This window comes from Nyctereutes procyonoides, unplaced genomic scaffold (genome assembly GCF_905146905.1).
Source record: "Nyctereutes procyonoides isolate TBG_1078 unplaced genomic scaffold, NYPRO_anot_genome, whole genome shotgun sequence".
Classification (NCBI taxonomy): domain Eukaryota; kingdom Metazoa; phylum Chordata; class Mammalia; order Carnivora; family Canidae; genus Nyctereutes; species Nyctereutes procyonoides.
This window is the reverse complement of record NW_026575133.1, coordinates 33,651,029-33,663,249: the sequence shown is the minus strand read 5'-3', so window position 1 is coordinate 33,663,249 and position 12,221 is coordinate 33,651,029. Positions and strand designations below refer to the sequence as shown.

At 51.2% G+C, this 12,221-nt stretch overlaps 1 protein-coding gene across 1 annotated transcript; it reads left to right on the top strand.

Annotated features, from left to right (window-relative positions):
* The first annotated feature begins 2,035 nt into the window (after positions 1 to 2,035).
* On the top strand, positions 2,036 to 10,241 carry SYCE1 (synaptonemal complex central element protein 1). The gene is given in 14 exon segments (XM_055345767.1): positions 2,036 to 2,108; positions 5,137 to 5,199; positions 5,797 to 5,856; positions 6,166 to 6,240; positions 6,853 to 6,900; positions 7,299 to 7,353; positions 8,018 to 8,107; positions 8,336 to 8,399; positions 9,178 to 9,244; positions 9,324 to 9,447; positions 9,523 to 9,633; positions 9,784 to 9,871; positions 10,120 to 10,150; positions 10,153 to 10,241. Coding segments are annotated over 14 exon segments (1,035 nt in total). The 5' UTR covers positions 2,036 to 2,038.
* Positions 10,242 to 12,221: the final 1,980 nt, after the last annotated feature.

Below are 12,221 nucleotides of genomic sequence, written 5' to 3'. Positions count from 1 at the left end.
CCCCTACCCTAACCCTAACCCTAACCCTAACCCTAACCCTAACCCTCTAACCCTAACCCTAACCCTAACCCTAACCCTAACCCTAACCCTAACCCTAACCCTAACCCCTAACCCTAACCCTAACAACCCTAACCCTAACAACCCTAACCCTAACCCTAACCCTAACCCTAACCCCTAACCCTAACCCTAACCCTAACCCTAACCCTCTAACCCGAACCCTAACCCCTAACCCCAACCCCTAACCCGAACCCCAACCCCTAACCCCAACCCCTAACCCGAACTCGAACCCGAACCCTGCTTCTCCCTCTGCCTGTGTCTCTTCCTGTCTCTGTGTTTCTCATGAATAAATAAATAAAATCTTAAAAAATAACAAGAGATTGATCCCTGGGTGGCGCAGCGGTTTGGCGCCTGCCTTTGGCCCAGGGCACGATCCTGGAGACCCGGGATCGAATCCCACGTCAGGCTCCCGGCGCATGGAGCCTGCTTCTCCCTCTGCCTGTTTCTCTGCCTCTCTCTCTCCCTGTATGACTATCGTAAATAAATAATAAAAGAAAAAGAATTAACAAGAGATCCTGCATAGCCAAACCCATCTTGAGAAAGAATAAGCCTTTATACAAAGGTACCGTGAAGAAAAGGCTTGAAAGTTTTGAGATGAAAACAGGCACGAGGATCGTCACAGCAGAATGAATTAAACACAAGCGTCCACGTTCCATTGCTCTACAAGGGAGCCAAGCGCACCCCGCACAGGACGCCTCCTCAAGAAATACTGCTGGGAAAATGAGCCACAAGCAACCCAAGACAGTATGTTATGCAATACACAAACTCTTCTGCCACACACAAAAAAATAGCTAAAAACACACGTTTTCACATCAGGCCTTTCCTCTGCCGCTCGCCGAGGACCACCCCTTCTTCCTGTGCACCGCACTCAGGAAGCTGCTGCTCCAGGCTATTCACCTCCTCCTCCCGCAGCTCCAGGTCCCCAGAAGCCCAGGACTAGCGGCACCTCCGCGGTGGCCCCGTCCATGAGGATGCAGAGCAACGCCACAGGAGGAGTGCGACCCATCTTTGGCATCAGCATTGTTTGAGCGGCTAGAACAGACCAGGACGCCAGGCTCAAGTGAAGGCCAAAGGCTGGGAAGGAGCCAGCCCTGTGCCCTGGCAGCAGGCAGAGGGGAGCCTCGCAGGGGACGCCCTTCACGGTCCCGCAGGAGCCAGCAGCGCAGCAGGCCTCCAAGCGCGCCTCCTCTTGCCGGTTCTCAGGACCCCCGTGGTTTGGCAGTGGTTGGCCTGTCCTGGTGGTCAGTCCCTACTGTTCCAGATAAACCCGTCTTTTGCTGATAAAATAAATGGCGTGTTTTGTTAAGGTTAACAGGCCTGATTCATTTTAAGGAAGAGCAAACAGAAAACACAGCCTCTGAAACCTGAGCAGCAGCTCTGCTTGGCTGGCACAGCTGCACGTAAAAGCGAAGTGTCCGTTTGCACTAGGAGGAGCCGCGCGGGCCGGGTGGCCTGGGGCCGCTGCTCCGCCCACGCCGCCGGTGCCCTGGGTGCCCTGGGTGCCCCCGAATCTGCGGGAGGAGCTCCGCCGTGTTAGACTTGCTGGCTCCCCGCTTCATCCTTCGTCACACGGATGCATTAACAGTCCCAACGGGCCTCCGACCTAACGGGCTTTGTCCGGGCTGACCGCCCGCCGCGCGCTCGGGGCTCTGGGCAAACCGCAGCCGCAGCCTCTCCCCGCGGCCCCGTCGGGGTCACGACCCGGGCACCAGCCTCTGGAGCGCGGAGCTCCACCCGCAGCGGGTCCCTAAGAGCGCCGCCCTCGCGGTCACGGTCACGGAGCCCCGCTGGCCAATCAGCGGCCTGGACCACCACGAGGCTGTACGCATGCGCACCAGCGCCCGTCCGCAGCCGTTGGGACCCGGGCCGCCGCGCTCCGAAGCTCAGTGCGCAGGCGTGCCGCGGGAAGCCCCGCCCCCAGCGCGGGTTTCAGCCAATCCCCGCCGAGGCGCCACACGCCGGGCGCCGGGGAGCTGAGGCCATGGCGGGGCGGCCGGGGCCTTCGGGCGTTGAGCGGGCGGGAGCCATGGAGCGGGCCGAGAAGGCCGGAGGTAATGCGGGGGCCCGGCCACCGGGAGGGGCGGGCGGGCGGGCGGGGGCGCTGCTGAAGGAAGGTCGGGCCGTCCACAGCCGTTCGCCCGGCGGCCGGCGCCTCAGGAGACCGCAGTCGCTCCGCTCTCCTCGCGGGCGTCGGGCAGCCGGGGACGAGGGGGCAGCGCGGGGCTCTGCTCCCGGTGGTGCCGGCCGCCGCACCAGCCCCGCGGGCGCCCTCGCGGCTCGCAGCTCGGGAGGGGGGAGGGGGGAGGGGCACCGGAGGGGGAGGGGCACCGGAAGCTGCGGCCCCGCCCCCACCCCGAGCGAGGGGCCGAGGAGGGAGCGGGGTGACGCCCGGAGACGGCACCCCCGCCCCCACCCACCCCGGGGCGCCCCCACCCGGCCAGGGCCGGCCCACACAGGGGGGCTCAGCCTGACGGCCCTAGTGGAACCTTCGGGGCGCGGGCCGGGGCTGCCCTCGGGCGCGGACGGGGGGCGCTTCCGGGGGCCGCGGGGAGCGTCCCTGAGGCGGGGCAGGTGTGCGGCGTCTTCGCGCCTCTGCCCGCCTTGGCTGCGGCTCCCCTGTGGCCTCGACGTCAGCGCGGGGACGGGAGCCACATGTCCGCCTTCCGCCGCTTCTTAGTCGGTTTGACATTATTTTGAGATGAAAGTAAAACCTGGGGGTCACAGTGCACAGGCTACCTTGTGCCCTGGATGCTTTGTTGACGAGATAACAAGCGTCGCACAACAAGGTATGACGACCCCGTGAGGGCACAGCAGTCGGCCTTCCCTTGTGAGGGCGCTGGCCATGCAGTAGAGGAAAAACCACTGCAGCTCACTGCCTGGTCCACTGATAGTCCCTGCGAATATGGTTGCCCAGACTAACTGTAAAAACCGTTTTGGAGTCCCCCAAATTTATTGACTCAAAAAAATACGACCTTGTGTCTGATGAAAGGAAACACCCTCTTGTCCTCCAGTCCCAGCCTCCAGAGGCAACGACTGTTGAAGTTTCTTCTGTTATTCTGGCCAGAGGTTATCTAAACATGGTGTGCACGAATCTGTAGACTGACTGACTGACGGTATGTTTCACTCTGGCCCTATGGGGTTCGCTCCACCATTTTTTCCACTAGGGTCTCTTTCCCTGTTAGTACACGCAAATCTACCTGTTCAGTGGCTGTGCGGCATCTTGTGGGGATAAGGCATAAGTTCTTGACTGCCGGGCATTCAAGTTGTTTCTCACTTTTGATGCGACAGGTATTGCTTCAGTGTCTTTACAGGCCTTGTGCATCCTTAACTGACTATATCTCATACATAAATCCCTGGATAACAGAATTTTGGCCCCATCAGTTTCCACAGGCTTACCAGTATGTGTGAGTTTTCCCACATCATCTCACTGGCCATTGTCAGATTTATTAATCTTTACCAATCAGATAGGTATAATATGTTATTTTCAACTCATTAATTATGATAGTTACCTCTTTTAAAATATTTACTGACCATTTATATCATTTTTGCTTGACTGTCCTCTCCTTTTCTCCATTCTTATAGAGAAATGATTGTTTACCTTCTTTATATTGACTAGTTGCTCTTTAAAAAACGTATCATGGAAAAATTTAAGCATATTCAAAAGGTAGGAATAAAGTATAATTACCCCATGACCCCATCTTTCCACTTCAGTAGTTATCAGCTTTTAGCAAACCTTGTTTCTGCTTTATCCTCACCCACTCACTCCACTATTTCATTGGAGGATGACAGGCATGATAGCATGTCATCTATAAATATTTCCATACATATCTCTAACAGATATCCAAAATATAACCACAATAGTATTCTCATGTCTGAATAACAACTACAGTAATTCCTTAGTTTCACATATCAAATATCCAGTCAGTTTTCTAATTTCCCTGATTGTGTCATCAATATTTTTTAAAGTATACAGGTTTGAATCAAGATCTAAGTAATGTCCATTTTTCAGATTAATTTATGTTCCTTTAATCCCTTTTAGTCTGCAAGACTTCCTTTCTTCCTTATCCCTCAAAACCTGTTAAAAGAACTGAGTTGGTTTTCCTGTAAAGTTGCTAATCTGGATGTTGCTGATTGCATTCCCCATGTGTCCTATTGCCTGTATTTCCTCTGAATTAGTATTTAGATTAGTGGATTAAAAGATCTTAGTCTGACTTTTTTTTTGGCAAAAATAGTATATTACATTTTTACATCAAGTGGCTCATAGTATCCAGTTATCTTTATTGTGATGTTAACGCCATTAATAGTAATTGCCTAGATCTACCAGTTCATTAAGATATTAAGAATAAGAGGCAGCCCCAGTGGCTCAGCGGTTTGGCGTCGCCTTCAGTCCCGGGTGTGATCCTGGAGACCCAGGATCGAATCCCACATCGGGCTCCCTGCGTGGGGCCTGCTTCTCCCTCTGCCTGTGTCTCTGCCTCTGTGTGTGTGTGGGTGTCTCATGAATAAGTAAAATATAAAAAAGAATAAGTGCCTATATTGTTTATAAACAGGTTAATATGAAATATTTTACTAAGAGGCTTCATAATAAGTGATTGTATATAGAATAGCTTTTATTTTTTATGTTTAAATGAGATGTCTTAAATTTTCTTCTATTCTTTGAGATGCCTTGAATTTTCTGTTCTCAAGACTCTTTAGAACTCTCTAGTTAATTAGCCATCTGCAGTTAGAGTGATTTTTGATCCCTGTTTCTATATATATATACGCCTTTTTATATATACCCCTCCTTTTTTTTTCTTTCATTATTACATCATGAGCTTTGAGCCAATCTTGAATATTACAGGCAGTGAAAGTTCACCCCTCCCCTTGGCCTGAGTTTTATTAAGGGGAAATCTGTGGTATGATTTCACAATTGCAGAAGGTTGACAGTGAAACAGTCTGACTCATCTCATATTCAGTGTCTACCTCAGGACAAGAAGCAGGGGCTGCCATTGTGGCTGGGGACCTGACCTCCCTCAGTCCCACACCAAAGTTGTTGGACCCTTACTCGGGATTTTAAGGCGTTTGGTTTTGCCTCCACAGGGCAGGCCAAGTCCTCACAGAAAATTGAAGACTTGCTGGAAATGGTGAAGAAGTTGCAGAAAGGTCACATGTCTCCTGTAACTGAAGCACAGCCTGAGCTTTGCGATAAGGCAGAAATGGATTCAGTTCCAGACCCCACAATTTACAACCTTGGGAAATTAACTTATTTGTTCTCTCTTACATTTAAAAATTAATTCTTTAAAGTAAAGATACAGCCCCATGATTCAAAATTACAGTCTGAGGGGATAGAAGGCAAAAAATTTTCCCAAAACCCTCTTGCTAGACACCCATTTGGCCCCCACTGCATTTAGTTAAATCCAGGGTTTCAGTGTAAACCTCCACCTTAGCTCTACTGCTCTCTGCAGCCGAGAGAGCTTACCAGGCTCGTTCCAGCCATGTTCCCACCTCATGGTGGTGTTCCACCCCCACCTGGAAACTTCGCTTCCCGTGATTGGGGACCTTCAAGAGGTCTTCCCATGGCTAAAGAGCATGCCCTACTCATTCACTCTTTAATTCCTTGCCTATTTTTCTTGGCTACAATTTCTACAACCTGACTCAGTATCTCTTATTTTTTCATTGCCTCCCCTGCCCAGAATAAGTTCCTGTAGGGCTCCCAACTTCCCCTTCCTGTCATCACTCAGCTTCCTTTCCTTCCTGCAGCGGGAAGCCTAGAGCCCAGGGTCGAAGTCCTGATCAATCGGATTAACGAGGTTCAGCAAGGTGAGCTCAGGGACTAGCTACATGATTTGCAGGTTCCTTGTTGAAAAGTGACTTAAGTATTTCATAGCAGATCATTAAACCAAGGATGGGTACATCTAAATGTAACTGCTATAGTCATATTGTCCATTAACCTGGCACTGCTGTCACCTGAGCCCCCCAAAAAAGGCGTGGGCTCTGGAAGCCTCATTTCTTGCCTTAAAATCTGCCCCCCACCCAGATTTCCTTGAAGAGAAATGTGAAATGTCACTGTTTGCAGGGAATTGTGCAGTTGGAGGCTGCACTTATACATAGTTCTGCTTTTTGGCACAGCAAAAAAGAAAGCCAGTGAGGAGCTGGGAGAGGCCCGAACTGTTTGGGAGGCCCTGCAGAAGGAAATGGACTCACGTAAGCATACCAGGGGTTACCCAGAGGTGTCTGGTGTCAAGCTTTCCTGAACTCAACACTCTGGACATGTAGCATCCTTGCTGTGGCCAAGGGCTCCCGCCCCCTCTGCAGCATCAGGTCCTACCAGTCTCCTACTAGTAGGGTGGATAGGAGTATTCCCAGAGTACCCTCCAAGCATCCTTCCACCTCAGGGCCTGTGAGGCGGTTCAGCCCCAGATAGTATAGGTCCTTCTTGCCACCCGTCATCCTAAGCCCTTACCTTGAATGTCCCCATCTCCAGTAGAACTCCCCCAGCCATCCCACTTAAGGATAGCACCCTGTCCCCACCGGATCACATTCCCCTTAGAACTTAATGTGTTTCTTCTTAGCGCATATTCCCAGTTCATCTCTCCCCTCCGTGTGAACACACTGGCCTCCACAGTTTCCTCAGTCAGCCATCACCAACCCTAGGGCCCTTGACTGCTTACAGGGATTGTGGGCTCAACTCCAAGGGTCCACATTTGGGGTTGGAGTAGAGCTGTCCCAAAGTGCCTGTGAAACCAGGGGCAGGTGCACTCCCTGAAGGTGCAGTGGGAGGTCTCCGATGCCTGAATGTGTTACTGTGTTTTCCAGTGAGTGGAGAGAAAGTACGCCTGAAAGAGATCTTGAACAAAAAGCAAGGTAATTGCAGCAACTCCATCCCCCTGCAGAAGCCAGTCTCTCCATAGTAGCTGAAGCCCTTTGAAACCTGAATTATCTTGTATTCCTCCTATGCCTTCTACCAGACTTTTAAATTTATAACAGACACACAGAGAGGCAGAGACCTAGGCAGAGGGAGAAGCAGGCTCCCTGCGGGGAGCCAGATGTAGGACTTGATCCTGGAACCCTGGGATCATGCCCTGAGCCAAAGACAGATGTTCAACCACTGAGCCACTGAGGCGTCCCTCCACTAGACTTGCAGTAAATGACAAAGTCCCATCAGGTGTCCACAAGCCCACACATGATCTGACCCTATTTTCTACATCTAATCCTGATGTCTTGAAGGATTTTCACGTGGCCCTTGGCTCCTCTCCCTGCAGAGACCCTAAGAATCCTCAGGCTGCACTGCCAGGAGAAGGAGAGTGAGGCACAGAGGTAAGAGCTTCCACCTGGGCCTTGTTCTGCCCACCCCCTTGATCTGGGTGGAAAAGACACCAGGAAAATCAGCTCTGGACCCACGGTTGCATTATCTTCCTCTGTAAAAAAGAGAAGCTAGATGCATGTCTTCCCACCTCAGTCCCAGCAGCACACAGTAAGGGTACTCTGACTCACTTAGATAATCATTCATTTGCTAGAACTACCAAAGTCTTTCTGTGGTTTTATTCTATGTCTGGTACTCTTTCTAAAATAGGCTCCTTGGTTCTCTGTGCACTCATGTGTCCCCTCATTTAGGCACCTAGCCACCCAGTGTCTCTCCATCCACTTCAATATTCGTTAATCCATATCTCCACATACCCTTGATTTAGCTCATTTCGTGACCCAGAGTCCCCAAGCCCTCGTATACCAACATTGGAATGGTGTGGGAAATTTGGAGGAGATTAGTATCTGTGTGCTTGTGCACCTGTGTCCATGTTGATCTCCCTGATTTCACAACAGTATTTCCAGGGGACAAGTGCCCATGCCCCCCCCCATAAAGTGATCAAAGAAGGGCCTCTACCTGGAAAGCCAGAACAGACCCCAAGAGGAAGCAGAAGCCCCACCCCAGCCCTCTCCTGGGGAGACATTCAGAGACTGTGAGAGCGGCCTTGCCTCTTCCCAGGAAGCATACCATGCTGCAGGAGTGCAAGGAGCGAATTTCTGCCCTGAACTCCCAGATTGAGGAAGAGAAGAATAAACAGAGGCAACTGAGGTAAAGTCCCCAAGGCCAGGCAGGGTGGTGGTGGGTAATATTAGGGATGGGGCTTAGAAGAGCTGGCTGAGGTGAGGCCTGGAGCCTCAAGGTGGTGAAGGTGCTTCCCACAGAGCAGAGGACGTGGGCAACTTTCATATGGTCTATGCATGAAGACCCCTGGCTTGGGCCAAGGTGGGGAGGAATGTCTCAGCACATGGCTCCTCATCTTGTGTGGTTGGTCTGCAGGTTGGATTTTGAGGCACAGCTAGAGGATCTGATGGGCCAGCACAAGGACCTCTGGAAGTTCCATGTGAGTCACCCAAAGCCATTCCTCCCACCTTTCACATCTTCCCTGGAAGTCCCAGGCCCAAAACTCATGATCATGCTTCAGGCCTCCTTCCTCTCATCTGCCACCCCCAGCTCCTGAGCTAGCACGGGTGGTCATATGTCCAAATGGCCCTTAGCTCAATCCCTCGTCACCATCCTCACTGCCACCCAGTGTCCTTCTCTTCACTGGGCCTGCCCATTCATCCCTTCAGGGGCCATGAGGAACCCTGATGAACCAAGGAGAGGTAATTCATAGAGCGCATAGGAGGGTGTGTCTGCAGCCATGACTGACACAGGGCACACAAGTGGGGATCCAGGCAGACCATCCTGACCGCCTGGGAGTCCAGAGAGAATAAGTGTTAAGATGGAGGGGCTCAGTGAGGAAGCCACACAAAGGCAAGTGGAGCTGCAGTGCCAGGCTGGTAACTGATTCTCCAGAGAACAGTTGTGATTTGTAATGTTTTCGGGATGTCCTGTAAGAAATAGTTGCCTCAGACCTGATCTCAAAACTGGCAAAGTTCCTGAACATTAACCACCTCATGAGCCTCAAGTGCAGCATCACAGGTATCAGGTAAGACAGTTCCAGGTGCAGACAGTAGCCAGTACAAAGGCCCTGAAGCTGGAACATGCCTTGTGTGCCCAGAGGCCCAGAATAGTAGGAAGTGAGGCAGGCTGAGTAGGGACCAGATCCAGATAGACTTCTCTGAAGGGCATGGGAAGAGGCTGGAACACATGGACAGGCCTCCTCTCTACCTACTCAGGGGCCAGAGCAGATGGCTCGGGAGATTGACACCCTGGACAGCAGCAAGGAGCACCTGCTCAAGGAAGGTGAGAGCGAGAAGGGGGAAGCCCTGATTTGCCCTGTACTGCCCTGCTGTACCCTGCCCATTGTCCCTTCTTGCTGCAGAGAAGCTTGTGGAGGCAAAGCTGGAAGATGTGAAGCATCGTCTGTGTTCCCAGTTTGGGGCTGACGGCTGCTCAACCATTGCTGAGGGGCTCTTTCTCCGCAGCCAGGAGGCTGCAGCTGCAGTGTAAGACCAAAGAGGACAGGGACAGGGAATGGGGTGGAGGGATGGAGTTTCCAGTGCTGATGGCCCCACCCTCAGGCATCTGTTTGAAGAGGAGAACAGGAAGGCCCAGGGGCTCCTGGATGCTGCTACACATCACCATGAGCAGCTGCAGCAGAAGTGCCAACAACTGCAGCAGAAGAGGCAGAGGTGGGCATGGAGGCCCTGCCCCCAGTCCCCAAGAGGAAGATGGCTGTGAGGGCACCTCTGCTCCCCTTTCAGCTCATCTCCCCATTTCTTTACACCCTCTTGTCCCTTCTCCTCCCCCTCCCCATACTGACCCCACCCCTTTCTGTCCAGGCTTAAAGAGGAGCTGGAAAAGCTTGGGATGCAGATCCCTGTTCAAGCCCAAAGCAAACAAGAGGAAGGGGCTGGCCCAGGAGAACCTGTGAGACCTGGAATTGGGTGGCAAGGAGCAGAGATAGCTCATAAAAGGAGCTGGGTAGAGGAAGGCAAGGAAGGGGAATCACAGAGTCCTCAAAGATGCTCTTTGGGGAAGGGGGTGTTCTCATAGGGCATAACCAAGACAGAAGTACAGAGGCTGACAGTGGTGGGGTGGGAAGGGGCACATGCCAGTAAGGCTGTGGGCACAGGGGTGCACAGAGACTTCGCTTCTCAGACCCTGACCTCCCACAGGCCAATCCCAAGCTCCTAGGAGTCATTCAGGAGAAAGACCCAGAGATGCCCACCAAGGAAGGCCCTATGCCCTCTTAGGCAAGAAGGACTCTCCCTACCATGGAGCCTATTCAGTGCCATGAACTTCAAGAAATAAAATTACTATTTCAGTACCACTGTCTCAGCTGAGTTTGTGCAAGGGTGGTAGGGCTTGTCCAGCCCAAGACCCTTGACCCCTGAGGCTGGGTAAAGCCTTGGCCACATCTCCATTTGGCCTCAGCCAGAGTTCGACGGGAGGTGCCTAGTATGTGCTTCCCTAACCTCATAGTCTCTGCTCATTTCTAGGACTACACACCCTGTTTTGGGTCTCCAGGCAGAAAGGTGCACGTTCTGCAAACCCACCCTGTGATTATTTGAATTTGTTACTGAGGCCTGGACTCCACAGAACCTACAGAACCTGGAAATCCCAAACATGAGGAACAAGGTGCTTGGGATCTCAGCCAGTCCCTTACCCACAGTCTCCACCGACTAGCTGAGAAAAACATAATTGGAAGCCAAGTGTAGTTTCTGCTCTTGTGGGCACAAAATACATAACTGACATACCTGTCTATACAACACAGTATGTTAGAATTTTCCATGTCCTGGGAGTCGGTCACCTGAGACTATTGTGTGCTTTTGAAGTAGGTCTCAAATCAAAAAAATGTACTCCCCAAATCAAGGGCAGCAAAGGTAGTCCAAGTCTGGGATCCTAGGCCAAAATGCAGTGACTAAAGTAGAGATCCTTCCCTTGGAAGGCTCCCACATGCCAGTAGGGAGGTAACATGGCAGGATGGAGAGAGGTCCAAGCAGGCCACCAGTGTGGAGAGCACTGTTTCCACGAAACAATGGGAAAACCTAACCTGGTGAGAAATTATTCATTCAGCCAGACAGTAAGCATCAGCCTCCCAGTTTTCTACCTGAGGTGGGGTTAATCAGACCTGTGTCATAAATGAATAGGTAATCTCAAAATAACTCCTGCATCTCCTGGAAATTAATATTTTTCACTGCATGCTGGTGGAAACATCACCTTTAAGAACTGCATCTCAGCCAAGCCCATGATGCCCATGATTGTAGCATCAGGTTTAGACTTTTAAAACAGGACACACGATTGTTTCAACAGATGAATGAAAGGCTTTGGCAAAATCCAACACCTATTTACATAAAGAAAAATTATAAACACAGGAATAGAAGGTAACTTCATTTATACTTGGTGGTGAAGTGTTAGAAGCATTTCAGGTGTATTTAAATACTATTCATGACATTGAAGTTCTAGACAGTGAAATAGGACCAGAGAAAAAGGACTGGAACCTTCCCCTACCCCTGCTCACAACCACATGACTATCTGCCAAAGAAGAAAGAAAATCCTTCCTGCTCAGCCTTGCAATCTCCCTCCAGGCCCTTTACTTGGAAACCCAAAGATCGTGTCAGCTGGAAAAGGAGAACTGTAGCCCCATCACCACAGTGGGGCAATCAAGAGTGGTTCCTAGCTGAGAAACACACTAAAATCCATAGCTGGTGGAGTCACTTATAAGGTTAAGGTAAAGGCAGATGACCTAGAAGAGATTGTTCAAAGATTAACCTAGACAAAATATCAAGGAGCCAGGACTCGCTAGGTTTGAAAATAAAACTGTTCCTCCTTCCCAGCTTCTCCAGTTAGATCAGGCTAAAGATCACTTTCAAGACACTACCAGCAAAATGGAGCCGCAGAGTAAATCTCAGACCAAGGGTGCTGCTTTAAGACCCCTCTTTGAGACTCTTGGGACACCTGGGGGGCTCAACAGTTGAGCGTCTGCCTTTGGCTCAGGACGTGTTCCCAGTTTGGGGGTCGAGTCCCACATCAGGCTCCCTGTGAGTAGCCTGCTTTTCCCTCTGCCTATGTCTCTGCCTCTCTATGTGTCACATGAATAAAGTCTTTAAAAAATGACCCTTCCTTGAGACTCCTAAGAGTGCACCTTGTATTTTCTCACAGATGATAAATAAGGCTTTTACAAATCTCAGAGGCTCTGTCCCCACATCACTCTCAGGTTGAGGTAGAGTGGATCCTGTTCCAGAAGTATGAGGCTGGCTTTCATCTAATAAGAGCG